The sequence below is a fragment of the Pan troglodytes genome, chromosome 11, assembly GCF_028858775.2.
Source record: "Pan troglodytes isolate AG18354 chromosome 11, NHGRI_mPanTro3-v2.0_pri, whole genome shotgun sequence".
NCBI lineage: Eukaryota > Metazoa > Chordata > Mammalia > Primates > Hominidae > Pan > Pan troglodytes.
In genome coordinates, this window is record NC_072409.2 from 50,517,267 (window position 1) to 50,541,818 (window position 24,552).

A 24,552-nucleotide genomic window follows, 5' to 3' on the forward strand; every position below is an offset into this window, starting at 1 on the left:
ATACCTCTGACTAAAGTGTTATATATTTTGAACAGTCTAAATTTATCATGCCATGTATATAATAGATTGATCATGTGTTTGTTATTGTAAGTATCTTTTAAAAAATCTACTTAATGTAACTTTTTGCTGGTATATAAAAATGCAACTGATTATTCCTGGTATGTTTTCCTCTGACTACTTTTAAGATCCTCGTTGTCTTTAGTCCTCCCCATCTTATTATGTTTTTTTTTTGAGACTGAGTCTTGCTTTGTCACCCAGGCTGGGGTGCGGTGGCGTGATTTTGGGTCACTGCAACCTCTGCCTCCCAGGTTCAAGTGATTCTTGTGCCTCAGCCTCCTGAGTAGCTGGGATTACAGGTGTGTACCACCACGCCTGGCTAATTTTTGTATTTTTAGTAGAGATGGGGTTTCACCATGTTGGCCAGGCTGGTCTCGAGCTCCTCATCTCAAGTAATCAGCCTGCCTTGGCCTCCCAAAGTGTGAGATTATGGGCATGAGCCACCATGCCCGGCCTAAGATGTGTGCTTTTTATTTCACGTTTTTAATATGTTTTTGTGCCCTATGTTCTTAATACACTCTGAAACACTGTCAGTCTTCATCTCACACCTAGAGTTGCTCTGTTTTCCCAGGCTCCTCGTTTTTTCCCTCAAAGCTACTCCTTTTCCTTTGCTATCTATCATTTATATAATGTCCAGAGTGAGATTTTTAAAATGCAATTCAGATAACATCATGCCCCTGCTTAAAAGCCTGGGAATGATTTCCTTTGCATTTAGGATTCTTAAAAAAATCTTTCGAGTAGCTGACGAGGCCCAGCCAATGTCTCCACCCTTTCTTTGGCATCCTCCTTTGTTTTGTGATTTAGTCCCACTGACCTCCTTCAAATTCTTTCCAAAAAATTCCTGTCAGGCCATTCACTCTCTGGTCTGTTTGGGCCACTGCTCCTCACTCACCGTACCTGCCTCATTTGTCTTTATTCTTCATGTTGGAGCTAAAGTATAACTTTCTTAGATGACTTTCTCCATGGAACCTACTATCATAATTCACTGTCCTTGTTGAACTCCACATAGCACCCTGTTTTTCCTTTATAGAACCTACTGCATATTGTGATTATATGTATATTTGTGATTACTAATTTGTTTCTTTCTCCTTCCTTACCACAAATCTTAAGACAAAATTTAGCCTTTTAAGGCCAGGCATAATGGTTCATGCCCGTAATCCCAGCACTTTGGGAGGCTGAGGCGTGCCGATTATGAGGCCAGGAGATCGAGACCATCCTGGCTAACACGGTGAAACCCCGTCTCTACTAAAAATACAAAAACAGTGGCCGGGTGTGGTGGCAGGCGCCTGTAGTCCCAGCTACTCAGGAGGCCGAGGCAGGAAAATGGCGTGAACCCAGGAGGCAGAGCTTCCAGTGAGTCGAGACCGTGCCACTGCACTCCAACCTGGGCGACAGAGCGAGACTCCGTCTAAAAAAAATTAAATGAAATGAAAATTTTTTAAAAATGAAGAAACAATCCAGAGAATGGAAGCAAGTATTTGCAAACAACGGGTTCATCCGCAAAATATATAAAGAATTCAAACTACTCAAAAGAAAAAATACAAACGATCTTATTAAAAAAATCTACCCAAAACCTTTGTCCCCCACCATTATTTCCCTACACCTTCTTTTCCCGACCACCTTTGACCCCCTCCCTCTGGCCACCCTTTTTCTTCCTCCATCTGCCCCCAAACTTCTTCACCATTTTTCTCCACCATCATTTCACAAAGCCTTCTCTACTCTCCTGCTCAGCACCCTTTTCCCCATCCACCTACCCAAACCCTTTCCCCACTGTTTCTTCCCACCGTCTTTTCCTCTTATCCCTGGCCACCCTCTTTTTACCCCTCCCGCATCACACTCTTTTGCTCCTTCATCTAAGCAAAAACATTTTCCCCCGCCTTTTCCCAAAACCTTCTCCCCACTCCTGCTGCTCACCACCGTCTTTTCCCCCTTCATCCACCCAAAAACTGTGTTCTTCATCGTCTTTCCCCCCGTTCCTCCTTGCCATTTCTCTTTCCCTTCTCCATCTACCCAAAAACATTTCCCCCATCTTTTCACAAAGCCTTCTCCCCACTGCTGCTCATCTCCCTCTTTTCCCCCCTCCATCCACCCCCCAAAACTTTCCCCACCATCTTTTCAAAGTCTCCCCCCTTTACCACTCGTGCTCTTCTTTCCCCAATCCTGCTTGCCATCCTCTTTTTTGTCCTGTATCTACCCCAAACTATTTTCCCGTCGTTTTCCCAACCCTCTAATCCCTGCTCCCTCTCCCCACCCTCTTTCCTCCTCCTCGTCACTCTCTCCCCCCTCCATCTATCGAAACACTTTTTACCCACCGGCTTTCTGCAAAACCTTCCCTCCCTCCCGCTCCCCACCCTGTTTTTCCGCCTCCATGTACCCAAAAACTTTTTTCCCCACCATCTTTTTGCCGCCATCTTTTTGCAACGCCTTCTCCTGCTAAGCTATCCTTTTTTTCCCTTTGGCATTAACTACCCTCTTTACCCACCTCCAACTATCCCAAAACTGTTTTCCTTCTTCTACCTCTCCAGCCGCGCCATCTCCATCGCTGCCAACAACCGCAGCGAGGCAAGCCACGCTCCCGCGTCTCCAGCCTCCAGCATACGGCCAGTGACTCCCGATTCCTAGTCCTCTACGCCGGGATGCGACTACCTCGACAGGTCAGTACAGGAACCTGAAAACACCAGATTTCTTTTCAGCATCATTTATATACTGCGGTTATGTCCACAGAGGATCCTGGACTGCATGTTTTGATTGGATGAGAAAAAAAACCTCCAGGCTTACTCTGATTGGACTTCATGATCATGTTCTGACTGGATGAGAGCAAGTCTTAACAACCAATCACAGCATGAAAATAAAGTCCAATCAAAGTAGGCCTAGAGGTTTTTCTCTCGTCCAATCAGAACATGTAGTCCAGGAACGGGTTTTGCATAACCTCAGTAGATAAAGCATGCTGAGGTCATGTCAGGTCATTTCAAGCTCTTCTGTGTCAAGCTGAGGAACTGCTCTGTGCCCGGCTTACAGAACTGGAAGGGGTCGCCACCTTCCGCCTGATGGAGGCTGGAGAATGGATAGAACCTGGATCCCTGGAGCCTGGGACACTACCTCGCTGCGGTTGGTGGTGGCCACAGACCAGTAGGAGGGCGGCTGGCAGCGGGAGCTTCTTCTGCCAGGCTGGAGGACTAGGAGAAGGAAGAGGGACCGCCACATGCTGGAGGCTGGAGCCTGTGCCACCGTGGCTCACCTCGCTGTGGTTGGTGGCAGCTCGCCTTGCTGTGGTTGGTGGTGATGTCGGAGACTGCAGCTCAGCCACAGTGGTAGAAATGTGTTGGGGTAGGTGAGTGTTCCGGGGCTGCCCTGTACGTCTCTGGGGGCAAGGGTTGGGTGTCCTATTGGGGCTCACTGCTAGAGGCTACACTGCCTGTGGTAGTGGTCTGATTGGGGGCACTCTCCAGGGTTGCATTGCTGGTGGTGGGGCAGGTTGGCTGGCTATCTGGGGCTATGCTGCCCGCGGTGGCAGGAGTGGTGGGGGGAGGCAGGTTGTGTACACTAACGTGTACTGCTGGTGGCTGGGGAAGGGTTAGGCGCGCTATCTTCTGCTGCACTTCCTGCAGCAGGGGGTGGGTTGGGTGGAGTTACCCAGGGCTACAATGCTGGCAGTGGGGGGTGGTTTAGGGGCATTGTTGGGTGCTGCACTGCCTGTGACTGGGGGGTGCGCCATCAGGAGCTGAACTGCTGTGGTGGAGTGGGGGGAGGCGGGTTTGGGATGCTATCCAGTGCAGCAACACCTGTGGCTGGGTCAGATTGTGGGCACTATCAGATGGTACACTCCCTGCGGTGTGGGGGGAGTGCTTTGGGGGGGAGTATTGGGGTTACATTGCCTTAAACTGTAGGGTGTGTTGGATGTGCTATCTGGGGGCTACACTACTAGTGGCAGGGGGCAGATTAGGGGTGCTACGGGGGCTACACTGCCAGCGGTGTTGGCGAGCTGAGGAGGTGGCAAAGGCAGCGACAGCAATGGCCTCCTTCTTCCTTCTGGTGGCTTCCAAGTAAGGGATCGTTCTCCTCTTGCCGGACTCCAGACTCTAGAAGGAGATCTTCTCCTGCTTGAGCTAGATTGCACGGCAGGGCCCCCACACCCACTGTGGTTTCCCGTCCCGCCCTCATGCTGTGTGTTGCAGAGACCACCTGGGACTACTGGGCAGGGAGTAGTAGGCACCACGGGGGAAGTGGGGGACAGGGCACTGTGGGTGGAGGCATCAGGAATGGGAACCAGCCCTTGGGTGGGGAGGGCTGGCTGGGTCTGAGTTTCTCCTACTCAGGCTCCCCAAGAAGGCAGCCCTGGTGGGCCCAGTAATTCCTGGCCGGCTGGACCTGGCCAGGGGCTGGTTTCAGTGAAGGCACTCACTCCCACCCTAGGCCCCAGTTCCTGGCCAGCTCTTGCCAGAAGGAGAGGCTGGACTTTGGAAGGTGGGTGTGAGTGCCTTCAATGAAACTGATCCCTGCCACCCAGTCACCAGTGTGACAAGGTGAGGCTCTAACGGTTCCACTCCCTGAATCCTGTTTTGGGCTTTTCGGGCTTTGCCTGCCCAGCTGCTCCAAGCCAGGCTGAAGGAGGAGAAGGAGGAGTTGCCTGTGGTACGGTTTAGCCTGCAGATGACGTGGTTCTGCAGCTTGCCTCATGTGGTTGGTGGTGGTGATGGAGACTGCAGCTCGATCAGAGCGGTAGGAGGACACCCACGGGGGCCAGGTGGTAGGAGCCTGGTCGGGTGGGCTGGTACATTGAGGGCGATGGTGGTTGTATTGGCATCGGCGCTAGTGGTGGTAGCAGTAGGAAGTCTGGGGGCTGGGAAGGGGGAATAGGAGCACTGCAGGGCCCATCCCATTCTGGGGTGGGGAGGAACCTGTGGGTGCTGTAACGAAGGCCTCGGTGGCAGTGGTGGTGGTACACCTAGGGTCTTACTCTACTTGATTGTAGTTTGTCTGTGGTTCACATCACTTTTTTTTTTTTTTTTTTGAGACAGTCTCGCTCTGTTGCCTAGGCTAGAGTACAGTGGCACGATCTCGGCTCACTGCAACCTCCGCCTCCTGGGTTCAAGTGATTCTGCCTCAGCCTCTTGAGTAGCTGGGACTACAGGTGCCCACCACCACACCTGGCTAATTTTTGTATTTTTATTAGAGATGGGATTTCACCATATTTGCCAGGCTGGTCTCAATCTCCTGACCTTGTTATCCACCCGCCTCAGCCTCCCAAAGTGCTGGGATTACAGGGGTGAGCCTCCATGCCCAGCCTATACCACTTTTAAAGTTTCTTTGCATCATCTTAACTCTTTCCACCCATAATCACAAGTGAATGACAACCAAACACTTAATGACATATAGATATTTATTATTTAATAGAATCCAAAATAAGTGCATTTTATGAATTAAATAAACAAAACACTGAAAGGTTCATTTCCATTTTTCTGTTAAAAGCTTTGTGCTTGGCCAGGTGTGGTGGCTCATGCTTGTAATCCCAGCATTTTGGGAGGCCAAGGCAGGCAGATCACCTGAGGTCAGGAGTTTGAGACCAGCCTGGCCCACATGATGAAACCCTGTCTCTACTAAAACTACAGAAATTAGCCAGGAGTGGTGGCAGGCACATGTAATCCCACACACAGCAACCCCATTACTATACTAGGGGTATACCTCAAGGAAAATAACTCATTGTAACAAAAAGATGCATGCACATGTATGTTCATTGCAGCACTATTCATAATAGCAAAGACATGGAGTCAATCCCGGTGCACCAAAGATAGATTGAAAATCCAAAGTAGATTGGAAAATTCCATATATATACCATGGAATACTGTGCAGCCATGAAAAGAACAAAATCATTTCCTTCGCAGCAACATGGATACAACTGGAATCCACTATCCTAAGCAAACTAACGCAGAAAGAGAAACCAAGTATCTCGTTTTCACTCATATGTGGGAGCTACACATTAGGTGCACATTGGCATAAACATAGGAACAATAGACACCGGGAAATAAGAACGGGGAGGGACAGAGTGGGCCAGGTTGAAAAACTACTTCTTGGGTCCTATGCTCACTACCTGTGTGATGGGTTCAATTGTACTCCAAACCTCAGCATCCCTCGATATACCTTTGGAAGAAACTTACACAGGTACCACTTTAATTTAGAATACAAACTAGAAAAAAAAAAAGAAAAATTTACTATAAAAAATTTTCTGTAAGTAAATATAAATTTCTTTTTAAGAAAAAAATTACTGAAGTAAAAAAATGGATTAAACTTTTACAAAGGACAGAGTTTTGCTAAGAATTTCAAAGCAATGCATTCATTGCAAAATATGACTTTAATTGTTTAACTTTTCTTCTTTTTTTTGAGATGGAGTCTCGCTCTGTCACTAGGCTGGAGTGCAGTGGCACGAGCTCAGCTCACTGCAACCTCTGCCTCCTGGGTTCAAGCAATTTTCCTGCCTCAGCCTCCCGAGTGGCTGGGACTACAGACATGCACCACCACACCCAGCTAATTTTTGTATTTTTAGTAGAGTCGAGGTTTCACCATGTTAGCCAGGATGGTCTTGATCTCTTGACCTCATGATCTGCCCGCTTTGGCCTCCCAAAGTGCTAGGATTACAGGCATGAGCCACCGTGCCCGGCCATTATTTAACCTTTGTACTAATAAAACACCACCTTTCTATAATTATGTATATCCAATAGACCAATATTATCTATTTTTGTCAGATTACTCTAAACAGCATTGCACAGATACATCCTCTATTATCTAAACTTAAAATAAGTAGGAATTTTACTTTATTTATGTGATTACTTTTCTTTTTAAGCAAACTTCATGTTACGTCTAGTCCCTAAAAATACTAAAGGCCACATTTTGTAAGTGATATATTATTCTCATGATAATGTCTCTTGTTTAACTTAAACATTATTATTTTTTTACGTATTTTAGATGGAGCCGGACTGTGTGGAACAAATAATTACAGAAACAAAGAAAAGTATGTTTCCAAAATTTATTAATTAAATTTAGGTTTATTTTAGTAATAAAGTGTAAATAGCAAATGGCATTCCTTTTCATTATTGGGTTAGTAGATACTATGTTCAGTATCTTTTCCTTACACACATCTAGTGAAAGATGTGAAAACAAAAACTTTCACAGTGAAGAGTATACTCATGTACCGTTAATTCCTCATGTCCGATAGCTTAAAAAATTCCCAAGAAGTGTATCCATCTCTTTTTTACTGGCTCTACAATTTCTTCACTTTTGCCATCCTCATGGAACTGTCAGCCAGCATGTTGAAAGGATTCTCTGAAAACAAAGTCATCATCAAGTTATCTGGGTTTTGGTAGAGATTGAAGGCCAACAGACCTCAGACTCATTTAGAAATACTTAGTTGAGGAAAAACCCTTCATAAGCAGTCGCTTGACAGGTGACATTTTAAATCTCCTGTCATTTACTGTGCCATTGGCTTACATCTGTTCTCAGGAAAAGTTCCAAAATTTTCACCATGAAATAAAAACACCTGTGTCAATGTAATTCTTGTCAGGTTACTCAGCCTTATGTCTCGCCGCTTACCGCACTCTGCCCTTTGCTCTAGCACCAAAGTGGGCGGAGTAGAACTCTGTAGGGCTCTTCCTCACCTCAGGCTCTTTGCCTTCGCCTCGTCTATCTGGCAAGCTTTTCCTTGTCCTTCAAGTATCTACCCATTTATCTCCTCCACAAAGCCCATGATATTGACACAAAAGTGGGATAGATGTCTCTTCTGTGTTTTCCAGTAGTGCCCTGCTTTATACCTGTCATAGTGTCTATGACTCTATACGGACATTGCCTGCCTGTCTGTTGTTTTAGGTTATAGCATAGGACTGTTGAGAGGTGGACCATGCCATCTTCATATTGTAATTCCAGTACTGATTCTAGTGCCTTAGCACGTGGGTGTTGAGTACATGTATAAAGAATGGAAAAGCTGTGATATTTAACCACAATTAGAATTAATGCCATGCGTTAATTATTTAATAGTGATTTTGTATTGTAATTGTACGTACATATTTCTCATTCTTTTTAACTCTGATAACGTTCTCAACTCTTTAGATTTTAAACTCACACTTAGTTAACTGAAATGTTTTGGGTAAAGAACATAATCCTTTCTTTTTCTTTCCAGCTTTTGCTGTGTTGGGCGCTTGCTCCCATCTGCTTTCTTCTCTAGAATCCACTGGTAAGCCACATCTAATAAAGAGAATATTTAACCATAAAATCTTAAGGAAAAGTTGTGTGATTTAAAAGATCATAAAACTATTACTGGGCTATTTACATGAAATTTTAATTGCTTCTCATTACTAAAGTAGAATATTTTCATATCATATGTATGATGAAAATTTATTATGGTATTTTAAATGGTTTATTTTAGTACTAAAGTGTAAATAGCAAATGGCATTCCTTTTCATTACTGGGTTAGTAGATACTATGTTCAGTATCTACTAACATAAATTTTTAGCCCCCTTAAGTTTTAAGTGGATCTTGCAAATGAACACCAGTATTATGGAGTTTGACATACTCAAATTGCCCAAATGTCAGCTGTTTAAACAGCCAAACAATCAAATCATCCTTGATACTTTAGTAAAGGTCATCGAAGGCTTCTTTGCATTTTACAGGTTTTATTACTATATATAGTAGGAGACTTAAGGAGTACCTGCCAGGTTTGTCCATACTAATGTTATGAATTTCTTTTTGTAGTTCAACCGTATTTTGTGTGGAGATACTTTGAGGCTCTGTAAATATCTGGTTACTCCTAAAAACCCACTAGATTTAGTATTTCATTGATGTCTTGTCTTTGAACAAGTATTACTGTGATGGTTGCCAGATGATTATTTTCGTATTCTCTTGTTTGTTCTACATGGAGAAATAAAACCAATAAATAAAGGAGAAGGGAAAGCTCATGATTCTGGTGCTCCAATTCTCCAAGATTAGGCCAGTGGTAGACATTTCTTTATGTCTGACTTTATGTCTTTTTGATTTGTCTCTGTTACTCTTGTCAGCACTTTTTTACTTTCTGGCACAAGATGTTCCAAAATAATCTTGTATTTTCTCTGTTCCAGCCCTAGAATGAGTAATTTTTCTTAGAAGCAGAGTTGGAACCACTGAAGAAGCACAGGTGAGCCCTCCCCAGGACACACCCGCTAGTCCCCAACAGAAGAACTGTTGCTGCATCCACTGAGGTACCAAGAAATTAGCAAAGGGCCTTCTGGCTGTCTGGGGACAGTCCTCATGTGGTCCCTGGCTCAGACTCAAGGGTTCTGGATTAATTTGTCTGCAGCCTCTGTGCTGTGTCTCTAGATCGGGGCTCTGTGGGAAGGGCCCTGGGAGACCCAGCAGCACAGGGTGTCTCGTCTGCCAAATGTCCCTCCCTTCTCCCACTCTGACACTCAGGAATAGGGTAGATGGCATGTCCAGGCAGTGCCAGGCCACCTCATTGTCTCCTTTGAGATGGGCCCAGAGGGCCTTGGGGGGCGAGTGTGAAGCTGGGTACCTGGAGCCTGAGGCGGACTGTCCCTTCCTGTGTCTTGGAGGAGAGGCCTTGGGGCCCAAGAAACCCCCCAGGGCCTGATCTCTGGGCACACATGCAGGGAGGGAGGGTCTGTGGGCTGATTGGGGCATTATAATGAGACGTTGAGCACCGCTGCACAGGGGCCTCGTCAGTGGATCATGGTCAGAGATGACCTAGCCATCAGGACCTGGTCAGTTGGGACCAGATCAGCAGGGACCTGGCTAGGGGGTGGCCTCCTCAGTGAAGGCCTCACCAGTGGGGATCTGGTGACCTAGTCATTGGAAGCCCAGTCAGTGGGGACCTGGTCAGTGGTGGCCTTATTAGTGGGGTCTGATCGGTTGGAACACAAATAATAAAAAACTGGTCGGTGGGGTCTATTCAGTATATTAGGGGTCTGGTCAGTGTGGGGCCTTAGTGGCTTGGAGCCTGGTCAGTGAGGGCCTGGTCAGAGGGGGCTCAGTCAGCTGGGGACTGATCCATGGAGAATTGTTCAGTAGGGGTGAGGTGAGCGGCAACCTGGTAAATTGTGGTCTTGTCAGTGGGAACCCGGTCAGTGGGGTCTGGTCCGTGAGGCCTTATTAATAGGGGCCTCTTCCAGGTTATGGAGACATGGCCAGTGGGGACTTGGTCAGTGGGACCTGGTCAATGGAGGAGTGGTCATTAGGGGCCTTGTCAGTGGGGACCTGGTTTGGGGGGCGCCTGGTCAGTAGGAACCTGGCCAGTTGGCCGCTGTGTGACCTTAGGCAGGGGGTTTGTGGAGCCTCCTTGCTTCCATGTGTAGGAAGGTGAGTCAGGGCACCCTGGAGCGTTGCTGGAAAGAGAATGTGAGAAGATGTGTTGAATCCAGCACTGCTTGGCAGACCTCCAACTTTACACACAACCTGGGTTCCACCTAGAGAGGGTGCCAGCCCGCTCTACTCTGCTCGGCGCCCCTCCTCTGTCTGCATCCCCAGGACCACACTCGGTGGGGAGGGCAGAGATTGGGGATCACCTGTGGATTCTCTAATCCTGGCCCTGGGCCCTGGTGGTGATAGTGATGAGGACCTGGGTGCACCTGTGAGTGGAGCAGCTAGGCCAGGCCAGAGAAGCAAGACAAATACACCCATATGCACACAGACACATGCATGCACAAACACATTGCATGCACACATGTGAGTTCAGGGGATAGAGGACACTGATTCTGGGCCCTCTTGACCCAAGCAGGCTCCCGTTGTGGTGTGTTGTGTCACCCCACGATGTCACTGTTGCTGAGCCCCCATTGCCTATGTGTTGTGGAGCAGTTAGAGACACACAGCAGTGTCTGTGAGTGGCTGTGCATGAAGGGCCATTTTCTAGGTGAGAGGCACATCTCAGCACAGCTCACTGATCAGACTTAGGTGAGTGGAACCTGCTCTCTTCTCTTCCTCCTGGCTTAGGGACAGTTGCTATCAGGTGGATGGTTTTGGCCTCTGGGCAGCTACTGAGGGTAAACCCTGAGCACTCAGCAGGTGCCTGTTCTGTGTTGACAGTCATCTGATTCATCCTGGTAGCAATTCCATTCTGCATCTCCTCTGGACACCCACAGGACCACCAGAACAACCCCATCATGGCCCTGTCACCAGGCCCAGTTTGGCTCCATGATAACCAAGACGCAGGTCCAGAGACAACCACCCTGCTTGATGCCTGCATCTGACCTCCCTTGGTGGGTAGTGATGAGCACAACATGGAAGAAGCCAGGGCAGCTTGAGGCCAGCTGCCCTACAGCCCCAGATGGCTGGGGACAAGGATTCCAAAAGGATGATTTTGGAGCTGTAGGATTGAATGACTGACCTGCTGGGTTTTGGATGTTCATGTATCCTATGAGTCCCATCGGTGTTTGTTTTTCTTTCAGGCAATTTTTCTTCTATTGGCTGGGAATGCTTACCCATTGCCTGTACAATCCTTGTACCTTGGAAGTAGTTAACTTGCTTTATAATTCAGAGGCTCATGGGCAGAAGGGACTGTATCCTTGTCCCAGATAAAACTTTGGGCTTTGGACATTTGCTGGAATGAGTTAAGATTTGGGGGACTGTAGGGAAGTCATCATTGTATTTTGCAACGTGAGAAAGACATATGAGATTTGCATGGGCAGGGACAGAATAATATGACTTGGCTCTATGTCCCACTGATGTGAAATTGTAATGGGAAATGTTAAAGGTGGTGGGGGCTGGTGGAAGGTGATTTAATCATGGTGGAGAGTGGAGGTTGGAAGGTGGGGGTGGTGAGGAGAATTGGGGGGAATTATGGTGGGGTTGGGGGTGAAAGGCAGGGGGGGTGGGGGTAGATCCTTCAGAAGTAATTAAACACCATCTCCTTAATGCTGTCCTTCTGATAGTTCTCTTCATAATTTTGTAGCTGTGAGATTGAATACTGGTCTGCTGGGTTTTGGATGTGCATTGGGCCTGTGGTCCCATTTGTGTTATTTTTCTGGGAAATTTCTTCCCTTTGGATTAAGAAAGCTTACCCAATGCCTGTACCATCATTGTACCTTGAAAGAAAAGAACTCCATTTTAACTTCAGGGACTCATAGGTAGAAGATACTGTAGCCTTGTCTCAGATGAGACTTTGAACTTTTTATAGTTGAGTTAATGCTGGAATGAGTTAAGGCTTTTGGAAACTTTTGAAAAGGCATGATTGTGTTTTACCCTGTGAGAAGGACATGAGATTCGGAAGGGTCAAGGTCGGAATAATATGGTTTGGCTGTGTTTTGCTAGAAAAACTCATGTGGAATTGTAATCCTGAATTTTGGTTGTGAAGCCTGGTGGGAGGTGATTTAATCATGGATGGGAGGTGGGTGGGGGTGTAAGGAGAAGGGGGTGGGGAGGAGTAGGCTGGCTGTAGGGTGGTGGGAGGGTGGTGGGTAGTAGGAAGGGGGAGTAGCCTGCTGCACAGGTAGAGGCTCATGGAAAACCTCTACTAGGGCAGTGCACCTGTGGCTTTGCTGCTCTCATGGCTGGGCTGGTGTTGAGTGCCTGTAGCTTTTCCATGCAGAGGGTGGGAGCTGTTGGTGGGTCTATGACTGGGGTCTGGAGGATGATGGTATCCTGTGTGGGAGCTCCAAGCCCATATTTTCCTTCCGCACTTCCCTAGGAGAGGTTTTCCAAGAGGCTCTGCCTCTGCATCAGGCTTCTGCCTGGAAACAGTGGGAGTTGGGGGTGGGGGGCGAATCCTTCACCAATGGTTAAGCACCATCTTTCTGATGCTGAGCTTGTGATAGTGAGTTCCCATGAGATCTGGTTGTATAATAGGGTGTGGCACCTCTTTCCTCTCTCTGTCTTGCTCCTACTCCTGCCACATGAATCATCTCATTGCCCCTTGACATTCTGATATGATTGGGTGGCTTCCTGAGTCCTCCCAGATTCAGAAGCCACTCTGTTTCCTTACAGCCTGCAGAATCATGAGATTCTTTATGATCATAGAGAAAATTAGTACTGGAAAGTGGATGTATGAAATGTCTTCAAGGCCTTTTCCCTGTTGTCTTGGCAATCAGCACTCAGCTTCTTTTCATTCAAGTATCTGAAGCCTTGAATTTTCCCCCTGAAAATGGACTTGCCTTCCTTTACGACATTGCCAGGCTGCGACAAGATAGCTGATAAAGTAGAAGCAGGTTCAGAAGGGGGTAGCAGACAGAGGTTGGGAGAGTTTGAAGGGCTTTGAAGACAGGAAAATGAGGAAAAGTTTGGATCTTTGTAAAGAATTGTTAAATACTTGTGATCAGAAGGCTGACAGGAAAATGGTCAGTGAAAGCCAGACTTAGAAGGTCTCAGATAAAAATGAGGAACTTATTGGGAACAGAAGCCAAGGTTACCTTTGTTTTGCTGTAGCAAGGAATGTGGTGGCACGGTGACCCTGCCCTGGAGATCTGTGAAACTTTAAACTTGAGGGTGATGACTTAGTACATATTTGGTGGAATGAACTTCTAGGAAGCAAAGCTCAAGAGGTGTCCTGTCTGCATTGAACAGCCTGTGCTCTGATGTGTGACTGAGGAAATGACCTCTGGATGGGACTTACATTAAACAAGTCCCAACTCTTACATTAAATAAGAAACAGAACTCAGAAGTTTGGAAAATTTGCAGCCTGGCCAAGTGGTCAAAAAGAAAATCTGATTTTCAGGGAGAAAATTCAGGAAGGCTTCAGAAATTTGCATAAAAAGGAGCCCAGTGCTAATAGCCAAGACAATAGGGAAAAGGCCTTGAAGGCATTTCACAGAACTTTGCAGCAGCCCTTCCTGTCACAGGCCCTGGGGCCTAGGAGAGTAGAATGGTTTCCTGGGCCAGTCCCATGACCCCCCTCTATGTGTAGCCTCAGGGCACTGCTGCCTGCATCCCTGCAGCGCCAGCTCCAGCCATGGCTGAAAATGCACAGATGCAGCTTGGGTCACTGCTTCAGAGAGTGCAGGCTAGAAGCCTTGGTAACTTCCTCATAGTGTTAAGCCACTGGGTGGACGGATCTTGAGACTAGAGGTTTGGAAGCCTCTCTGTAGACTTTGGAAGCTGTATGGAAATGCCTGGGTGACCAGAAAAAAGCATCCCAAAAAGGCAGAGCCTCATAAGAAACCTCTACTAGGGCAGTGCAGAAGGAAAATATGGGGTTGGAGCCCCCACACTGGAGGCCACCATCATGCAGACCCCAGATTCGTAGACCGACCAATAGCTTGTACCATCAGTCGGGAAAAACTACAGGCACTCAAAACCCACCCAGCCCATGAGTGCAGCCGTGGGGCATAAACCCTGCAAAACCAAAGGTGCAGAGCAGCCCAGGGCCTTCAGAGCCCAGCCCTCATGTCCCTGTGCCCTGGATGTGGGACAAGGTTTCAGAAAGGATAATTTCGGAACTGTAGGATTGAATGACTAGCCTTCTGGGTTTGGAGTTTCATGGGGCCTGTAAGTCCTGTGTTTTGTTCTTTCTGGCAAAATTCTTCCTTTCGGCTGAGAATGCTTACGTAACATTGCCTGCACAAGCATTGTACCTTGGAAGTAGTTAACTTGCTGTATTGTTCAGAGGCTCATGCACCTAAGGGACTGTAGCCTTGTGTCAGATGAGACTTTAAGCTTTGGACATTTGTATAAATGCTGGAATGATATAAGATTTGGAGGGGCTGTAGAGAAGGCATCATTGTATTTTGCAATGTGAGAAGGACATGAGATTTGGGAGCCAGGGACAGAATAATAAAAGGTGGGGCCTGGTGGGGGGTGATTTAATCATGGTGGAGAGTGGGGGTTGGAAGGTGGGGGTAGGGAGAATGAGGGGATTATGGTGGGGGTGAGGGGTGAAAAGTGGTGGTCGGGGGTGGATCCTTCACAAATGATTAAACACCACCTCCTTATTGCTGTGCTTATGATAGTTTTCTTCATGATTTTGGAGCTGTGAGATTGAATGGATACTGGCCTCCTGGGTTTTGGACTTGCATTGGGCCTGTGGTCCTATTTGTGTTTTTTTCCTGGGAAATTTCTTCCTTTTCGGTTGGGAAAGCTTATCCAATGCCTTTACCATCATTGTACCCTGAAAGAAAAGAACATCCTTTTAAATTCAGGGACTCATAGGCAAAAGGGACTGTAGACTTGTCTCAGATGAGATGTTGAACTTTTTACTTTTGAGTTAATGCTGGAATGCGTTAAGACATTTGGAAAGAAACTTTTGAAAAGGCATGAATGTATTTTGCTCTGTGAGAAGGACATGAGATTCTGGGGTATCAGGGTCAGAATAATATGGTTTGGCTGTGTTTATTTACAAAACTCATGTGAATTGTACTTCTTAATGTTGGAGGTGGGACCTGGTGGGAGGTGATTTAATCATGGCAAGAGGGGGTTGGGGTTGGAAGGAAAAGGGGTGGGTAGGGTGGAGAGTAGGTTGGCAGTAGGGTGGTGGGAGGGTGGGGGGTAGTAGGAAGAGGGAGTAGTCTGCTGTAGAGGCAGAGGTTTGTGGAAAACCTCTACTAGGACAGTGAACCTGTGGCTTTGCAGGCTTCAGCCCCCATGGCTGCTCCCATGGGCTGGGCTGGTGTGGAGTGCCTGTAGCCTTTCCATACTGAGGGTGTGAGCTGTTGGTGGGCTTATGAATCTGGGGTCTGGAGGATGGTGGCCTCCTGTGTGTGGGCTCCAAGCCCATATTTTCCTTCTGCACTGCCATAGTGGAAGTTTCCCAAGAGGCTCTGCCTCTGCAGGAGGCTTCTGCCTGGAAACAGTGGGTGGTGGTATGGGCGGTGGTTCCTTCACCAATGGTTAATCTTCTTGAGATCTGGTTGTATAACAGGATGTAGCACCTCCTTCCTCTCTCTGTCTTGCTCCTACTCCTGCCATATGAAATATCTCATTGTCGCTTGGTCTTCTGGTATAGTTAGGAGGGCCCTGATGAGTGTGGGCCTCGTCAGTGGACCTAGTCAGTTGGGACTTGGTCAGTGAGGCCTATTTATTGGGGGCATGGTCAGCAGGGGTCTGCTTAGAGAGGGTCTCATTAGGGGGATCTAGTAGTGGGCGTCTTGGTGAGTGGGGACCTAGTGGCAGCCACTTGTTTGGTGTCTGGTCAGTGTAAAACTAGGCTGCAGGACTTTGTCAGTGGAGACCTGGTCAGCTGGGGCTTAGTGGTGGCCTTGTCAGCATGAGCTGGGTCACTGGTGACCAGGTCAATGGGTGTTATTCAGTGGAGGCCTGGTCACATGGGACCTAGTCAGCAGGGCCTGGTGGCCATGTCCTCATCAGTGAGGCCCTTGTCAGTGGGGCCCTGATCAGGGCAGCCTGGTCAGTGGAACCTAATCAGTGGGGGCCTGTTCAGAGAGAGCGTGGTCAGTGGTGGCTTTTGTAGCACTGGTCTGTGGGTGACCTGGTCAGCAGGGATCTGAGCAGTGGGTGCCCATTCAGTGGGGCCTACTCACTAGGGTCATAGTCAGAAGTATCTGGTCACCTTGGGCCTGCTTAATAGGGGCCTGGTCAGTGGCAGCCTGTTCCCCGGAGGCTTAGTCAGTAGGACCTCATCTGTGGGGCCAGGCAATGGGGTCATGATCGGTGGAACCTGATCAATGAGGCCTTGTCAGTAAGGACCTGGTCAGTGAGGCCCTGGTGTGTAAGGTCCTGGTCAGTCAGTAGGGTCCTGGTCACTGTGGGCCTGGCAGCAGGGCCTGGTTAGTGGGGCATGGTCATGGGGTTCTAATCAGTGAGGGTGTGGTCAGGGAGGACCTGATGTGCGGGATCTGGTCAGCAGGGACCTGGTGCGGGGGCTGCTGAGCACTGCTGGGAGATGCCAGGTGTAATGCACGTTATCAAAGGCCCTACGGACAGCTCGGATGGGCCAGTGGTGCCCAAAAGCCCAGTCAAAAGTGGACAAAGCAGGTGTTTGGATGGACCTGGGAGATCTTGCTCAGAGATTTTGACAGGACAAAGGCAAAGGAAGGACCAGAGTGGCCGGTGAGATGGTCACAGACTATGGGCTGCACGGGATGGAGGAAGCCAGGGAACAGGCAGGGTGGGCAGCTGGGGTGCAGGGAGAGGCAGGTACATGCTGGGAGGTCAGATCCTGTCAGTGCTGTGGGGGTGTCAGGTGGGGTGGGCTCCCGTTGCACCCTCAGTGCACTGGGCAGGTCTCAGCCCAGGCTCCCTGCACCCTGGCCGAGTGATGCGGTCACTCCCTGGGGGACTTCCGTCGGGCCCCAGCCACCCACCCTGGGCAGTGCTGTCCCATCTCAGGACTGGACTTTCTCAGATCCTGCAGAGGGCACAGCCTCCAGCCCAGGAGGGGCAGCCCCATGGTGCAGCCCGAGCTCTCCATGGGCCTGGAGCATCCCCTGCCAGCCCTGCGCTCCCTCTTCTTCCAGGTCCCGCGTTTCCAGTGTCAGCCAGCAGGGAGGCCCCGTCCTCCCTTCCCTATGTGTCTCCTGGGCAGAAACTTGCGGCGGATTGGGACAGGGATGGTGCTTCCCTCAGGCCCATTTAGGGAGGGGACTGACTCCCAGCCTGGCACAGGTCCTCAGCTCTGCCTTGGTTGCCTTAGAGTGAGAAGGATCATTCCTGAAGGTAAAGGTAAGAGACTGTCCGTGCTGTGTGGGAGGCTGGTCTAGAGATGGAGGACTTAACAGTTCCTCCCAGTCTGTCAGGCCTGAGCAGCACCGTCCTGTCTCAGGACTCAGAAAATCCAGTCCTGCGATGGGACGGTGCTGCCCAGGGTGGGTGGCCGGGGCCTGACAGCAGTCCCCCAGGGAGTGACCACATCACCCAGGTGGGGTCCAGAGAGCCTGGCCTGAGACCTGCCCAGTGCACTGAGGGTGTACCTGGAGCCCACTCCACCTGATACCCCCACAGCCCTTGCAGGCTCTGACTTCCTAGCAGGGTCATTCACTCATCTGGGGCAGGGGAGTTCGCCGCCCTCAGCAGCCTCCATGAAGGCCATCCCCCCAGCCCCCCGTCCCCCAGCTACACATGCACAGAGCTGGAAGGTCTATCCCCACCACCACTCCAGAGTGCGAGAAAGGGAGAGGCAGTGGGATGGGGACTCTGTGCTTCGCATGTTGGCTGAGCAAAGAGGGCCCATCTCCATCCCAGCCTTTGTCAGGGAGAGAAGGGGCTTCCCAGGGCAGACATTATCTATTCTTCACCAGGATACCCAGGGTCAAGACTTCTCCCACTTCTGAACTCAGGGTCCAGCACTCTCCCACCCAAACTTCCACTATTTTGTGAGACATGAAGTTATTCGGCTGTGGCACTTCCTGGAGCCTGCATGGAGATGTTCAGCCCTGTGACATCTCTGCAAACCTTCTCCCTATAGTTGCATAAAGTTTGAGGTGGACAGTAAGTAGTGGAAAGATGGGTTGAACCTTATTTCAGAGTGGGATCTTCATAGGTTTTTCTCATCTTGTTTTTAGAATTTTTTGTTGTTTGTGTAAAGATGGTATTACGGAAACATAAGGTTCAGTGAAGGAACTCAGGATGAAGGTGGGCTTACAGCACCGCTGTCAGCCTCCCTCCACGTCCTGTCGCTTCTAGAAACCAAGCCCACACCAAGCACAGCACAAATAAAAGCCATCACCCTCTTATGAATAAAAAACGATATATATTGTGGAATATTAAATGTTCTGCGTGTACTAACATGAGAGAAAATACTTTTTCTCTACATAGAGTGAATTTTTTCTTGGGGACTTGTTTTTCTCTAGGGAAGGCTAAAAAGGAATTTGTGACTGACCAAATTAGACACCTCCCTGAAAAAGACAGTGCCTTGGGCAGTGGTGATGGTGGCTGGAGGCACCGGGTGTCTTCAGCCGGTGCTGAGGGGGACTGACTGGGATACAGCTTTCTTGGGGAGCAAGAGTTGGGGATGTCGCAGGCCCCATTGCTCATTGTTGCACCGGACACTTTTCAAGGGCTGCTGATCTCTGATTTGTCTGTCTCTGTTGGGACGACTCTGGTTCTTGAGAGTGGCTTGTTGACTGCTGGCTGCATAGCTCAGCATTCTGCTGTGTTCTGAGTAGAACGGGTGTCTGTGGTTGCAGGGAAACCCACAGACTGGGGCTTGAAACTGCTGTCTTTGCTGATTTACCTTCGAGGCATGGCGCGCATGGCAAAGTGACATTTTCTCCTCCAGTATCTGTCCAACTGCTGTCGTGAGCCTCTCAGCTTCAGCACTGCTGCCGTACACGCATGATCTGTTTTTTACTGTTTTTTGGCTCTCAGCAGTGACTGGTGCTGGCTTCCTTTCTTTCTTTGAAAAAATCCTCTGAAAAAATTGCTTGATGTTTTCTCCAAAGTGGCTTATTGAAGGAGGCTGTTTCTTTGATGGCAGTAGCTGGACGCCTTCATTCTGACGGGTGTCTTCTGTTTTCCTGCCTGGGGTAAGTTGAGGACTCCTCAATCCTTGAAACATTTCTTCATGTTTTTCTAAGTTGGGCTTCCTAGAGTTCTCCCTCTTGTGAGTAGGGGGAAACATTGGGCTTTGGCTCTTGCATGAGCCTTGACAGTTTGGGTTCCTGGGCTCCTTGTGCCCCACGTTACTCCTTCTGGCTGACATGAGGTCACATAGCTCCTGGGAAGCCTGCATGTTCCCAGTAGGCATGCTCTGGAGATGGCCCTGGGGCACTTGAGAAGCCAAATTCTCTGAAGCATGGGGCACAACAGATGCTTGCCCATCTGGAAGGAGCACAACAGCGGCAGAAACTTGAGGCTGGGTCTCTGACTTCGTGGCCATTCCAGGCTCAAATTCACTAACAGGCTCCTCCATGAGACACAGCTTTCTTGGGTCTTGGGAGACAGACATTCTAGGGAGTAGAGAGCTTTTGCTGGTGCCTGGAGCTTTGAAACCACGCACATCCTCACTTGTGGCTTGGAGGTTTGCTCTCATACAGGTTCCCAAGGGGACTGTGGGTTGTGGCACTGCCTCCCTGGTCTCTCCAGCCCTTGAAGATTGGGCTCCTAAGCTCCTGCTCTGCTGGGTGCTGCCTGTGAGGCTGTATGTGAGGGGCTTAGATGGCCACCTGCCCTCCTGTCCAGCTGTAGGAGCCTTCAAGGACCCATGATCATTCCAAGATGGGATCCCTCGCGGGGCCCTCTGGAACTGCTTACATGCAGGTGAGGAGGCCTGAAGCCTCTCTGGCATGTGAACAGATGGTTTGGTCAGCACCTGCTTTCTCAGACTTGCCATTGGTGGCTCTCCAAGGAACGTGGCCACCTCAACTTTTGAGCCAGCCCCAGATTCGCAGGTGTCTGAGGAGGGACCAGCAAGCTGTATAAGGGACAAGGATGAAACCTTTTCCAGTTGAAAGCACTGAATGGGCTTGAGGACCCTGAGGGGTAGACCCCACCTGTGTTTGGCCCAAAACCTCACAATATGGGCTCCCAGCACCTGCTGAGTACACGGCTCAAGGAAGGAAAGCACCTGGGCTGTGTTCACACAGGCTTTCCTACTTTTCGGGACTGCTAGATTGCTGGTTTTCACGTGGGTGTTGGATACGGGAAAAGCCTGGTTGACAGCAAGCCAGGATCGACGCACACTCACGGGAATCAAGCCCTCGTTGGTCTGGCCCAACTTTCTGCCCAGGTGGGCTTTCAGGATGTTTTCTATATGATTCCTCTCTGTGCGTCTTAATAAATCACTTCCTGAGTCACTCCTCAAGGGCTTCCTCAGGTTCCTTTCTGACTCCTCAGAGGTCGCCCCCAGAACCTTCCCTGGGAAGCTTTCCATGCCCCTGGATAGATTTTGTGGGGTCTCACCCAGAATTTGCCCCAGATGTGGGCATGGGTCCCTCTCTAGCTGGAACTTCACCGTCTCTGCCTCCTTGCTGCTTTCACCTGTGGACGTGGAGGACTGCCAGGGCCTGGGTTTGCCCTTGGCCTGACTTGTCCCTGGCAATTCATCCTGAAGCTGCATCAGATCCAGAGACTCTTGGATCCTTCCACGTTGCCCCATGTGTTGCTCCAGTTGTCTCCAGAGTTCAGGACTGACTGGAAAGTTCTCAGGCAGAATGGATGTCAGTCTTTCCTGGGGAAGGTTAGGAGTGGAGACACTAAAGACATCCTGAGATTTTTGGACCCTAGAGGGTAAAGCCAACCCACCTTCTAGTTGTTTCCTCAACAAAGGCCTTTCAGGGTGCTGAGTTTCAGGTAGGGAGAGAGCTTGCCCTTTATTCTGCGACGCAGGGCAAGCTACTCCAGTGTTCTTCATCGGGGATGGAAAAGCAGGAGATAGGACTGGGAAAGAGGATTGAAGATGGGCCTGAGCCTCGGCCTGAGCCATAGGTGTGGGCCGGAATTGGGGTGTGGATGAAATAAAGGGTTGGGACTCAGGCCCCAGATGGGACAGGGGCTGGGCTTGGAAAAGCAGTGGGGACATTGTAGTGTCCCTTTGGCGGGAAAGATGATCTTGCTGGACTGACGAGTTGAAGACGCACCAGGTTTTGGTAGTCTCCTGCGACCCGGAGAAGGCAGAAACTTGACTGTTTGAGCCGCCAAGGCCTGAGATGGCTGGGACAGAAGCCGTCAAATCCTCACGTGGAGACAAGCTTTGAGGGACGGTGTCCAGTGGAAGTGCCACTGAGTCACAGTGAGATGGTGTTAACAGAGTGGAGTCCCACAGGGGAGGAGCAGTGAAGCCTTTCGGAGGAGGTGGAGAGCAGGCCAGAGGATCAGGGGTGTGTGGTGGGTGAGGGAAAAGTACAGGTGGCTCGGGTGAGGGGCGTTCTAGGAGAAGGGAAGGTTCTGGTGGCTGGGAGGCACTTAGGGAGGAGACTGAGGTGGTCATTGGGCCTGGTGGTGGGGTGGGGGCCAGATCCTGAGGATGCTTGGTTCGAGGATCTGGTGAAGCTAACGGGGAGACAATGGGAGCAGCATCTTCCATAGGCTCATGAGAGGACCGGGAGGCTCCATCAGGTGTTCTTTTGCCCACCTCACCTGGGGGGTCTGGACCAGAGAGCTGACCAAAGTCACCTTTTGCAAGGTGTGGCCCCAGGAGGCTGCAGGAGACAGGAGGCACAAGCTGCAGCCAGGAGCAGATGGGTTTGGAGGGCAGAGTGGGCGCTTGGGCCACAGCCCCTCCACCACGCCACACCCTGACCACCCAATTCTCCTGCTACCCCTCGCCCCAGGGCTTTACTCCCATCCTCTGTCCCCCTGGTCTCCCCTTCCCAGGTCAGCTCCAGGCTGCCTGTGGCCCTGGGGTCACGTCCCAGCCCTGGCAGGAAGGATGCAGGGAAGGGGAAGTGCCTCACCTCTGCAGTTGTGAAAGCAGGTCCCAAGTCTCCTCCAGGCCTCTCGGGCACTCTCTACAAGCTGGAAATCAGACCGGGTTAGGGCAGTGAGGGAGGGGCTTGGGATCTCACAGGAGGCTGAGTGTATGTTTCTTTAGGGAAGACCATGGGGAATTAGACCCTGGAACCCACCCATCTGTGTCCAAAGCCACATGGCCCCGACGGTAATAGCAAGGCATAGAGGACAGGGCTTTGTCATTCACAAAGGGCTTCCACACACGGACCCCCCACCCCCATAGTCCTCACAACTGCCTTGTGGGGGGAAAGGACTGGGGTGGTCTCAAAGAGGAATCAGCCTTAGCAGAGTTGAACAGCTGTTCCCAGGGAGCGGGAGGCCCCTCACCCCCCTCTGCATCCAGGCAGGCATTGGTCTCCCCAGGACACACACACTGCCCCCTGCTGGGTAACGCTCAGTCCGTGGCCCACCATGGCTTCATTCCGGCACGGAATCTGAGAAGGACCCAGGGTTCTGATTTCCTTCCTAGGAGCCCCTACCTCAGGTTTCTTCAACTGACTTCTTCAGAGTCAGTTCCCTCCCGGACAGATGAGATCAAATTAACTCTAGTGTGCCCTGGCAGAGCCTTACCTCTCAGACTGTGGTTTTTCATCCTGCCTCTGGGCCTCCCCCTCCGCCCTACTGGACACTGGGAGACAAGATGACGCTGGGAGACAAGAAATGGCGAGGAGCTAGGACCGGCTCTCCCTCTCTGCCCCCAGCCCAGCCGCAGCACGCTGCACTCATGAACTGCATGGCTCTGTCTGTCTTGCTCAGGGAGCTCTATGTGCTTCCTCCCACGCTTGTTTAAATGGATGATAAACTGCTTTTCTTAGAAAAACAGGAAGAGGGGGTCGGGTGCGGTGGCTCATGCCTATAATCCAAGCACTTTGGGAGGCCGAGGCAGGTGGATCACCTGAGGTCAAGAGTTTGAGACCAGCCTGGCCATGGTGAAACCCCATCTCTACTAAAAATACAAAAATTAGCCAGGCGTGGTGGCGGGCACCTGTAATCCCCAGCTACTCAGGATGCTAAGACAGGAGAATAGCTTGAACTCTGGAAGCAAAGGTGGCACTGAGCCAGTATCGCTCCATTTCACTGCAGCCTGCACAGAGAATAAAATAAATAAAAATAACACACAAACACACACGCACACACACAGGGATTTTCAATATGAGGTCCACCATGGACGCCATCAGTCCCTGTTCCTCTGCTCCAGGAACACCCAGGCTCAGGCCCGCAGGCACCACTGAGCTGTCAGGTAGCATTCTGCTTGCCAGGAGACCAGAGGAGATGCCAGGCCCCGGTGGGAGGCCCTCGGGGGCCCAGCACAGGCCCCATATCACCCCACACAGAAGAGGCTGGGTCCCGAGCCACCTGCCCCAGGAAGGGACTGATGAGCCAGGGCTCAGGGCCTGGCCTCAGACAGAGACCTCCCGTCTCATGACCAGAGACCTCCCCCATCTCATGACCAGAGACCTCCCCCGTCTCATGACCGGTCCTGGCCGCTGAGCCCACGGGTTTGATTTTGCCTTCATGCCTCCTGCGCTCCCCCACAGATGGACTGAGAGCTTAGGATGGAAATCCCAGTACACGATCTACCCCTACCAACCCCTGGCTCCCCTGCCTCTCCCTGGAAGCATGCTGTTCTGGTCTCTCCTGAGACTTCCCATCGCAGAAGTCTCCACTGGATTTGGAAAGGTGGAACTAATAATAAAAAGAAAGAAGAGAATCAAGCTCTGTGGGTCTGGACTGAGAGCTCCTTACCTTTCTCTTCCTAGGCGATGGTGAGGGTGGGTTGTCACAACGGAGGTAAGAGAAGTAGGGGAGTAATAGGAAGAAGAACCCCAGGGCAAACACCAAGGTGAGGAAGATATCCAACACCCATGGTGTGAAGCTGGGGGTGTTTAGTGATGAGGCACTAAGTAATTTTAGAGGAAAGAGAAGATTCTCCATGTGAATAGGCGCATTGCTTTCTAGCAACTGAGCTCTGGGCATCCTCATGGAGGCTAGGGACTGGGGCCCAGGCCTGCATCACAGAGCTGGGGCTTCACATCACAAAGGGCTCCTTTGTTGGGGAGGGGCAGTAGGAGGGGGAGGCCGAAGCACAGCCCCTCCCTACCCTCCAAGCCGGGGATCCCTTCACCCTCCCGCCTTCCAGATCCCTCCTTCGCACTAAGTTTTGTCAGTGATAGAACTCAGCCAGTTTTC

At 50.1% G+C, this 24,552-nt stretch overlaps 1 protein-coding gene across 2 annotated transcripts; it reads right to left on the reverse strand.

Annotated features, from left to right (window-relative positions):
- Positions 1-18,644: 18,644 nt before the first annotated feature.
- On the reverse strand, positions 18,645-24,395 carry LOC738138 (putative spermatogenesis-associated protein 31C2). 2 transcript variants are annotated; one of them, XM_024345722.3, is made up of 4 exons: positions 24,109-24,395; positions 22,933-23,008; positions 22,308-22,368; positions 18,645-22,052 (listed from the first exon to the last, which is right to left on the reverse strand). In XM_024345722.3, exons 1-4 carry the CDS (start codon positions 24,343-24,345, stop codon positions 18,866-18,868), a joined length of 3,561 nt encoding a protein of 1,186 aa, XP_024201490.2. In that variant the 5' UTR covers positions 24,346-24,395; the 3' UTR covers positions 18,645-18,865. The 2 variants fall into 2 exon arrangements, with proteins under 2 accessions (XP_024201490.2, XP_063643786.1); XM_063787716.1 differs by lacking the exons at positions 22,933-23,008; positions 24,109-24,395 and adding an exon at positions 22,690-22,789.
- Between the last annotated feature and the right edge of the window lie 157 nt (positions 24,396-24,552).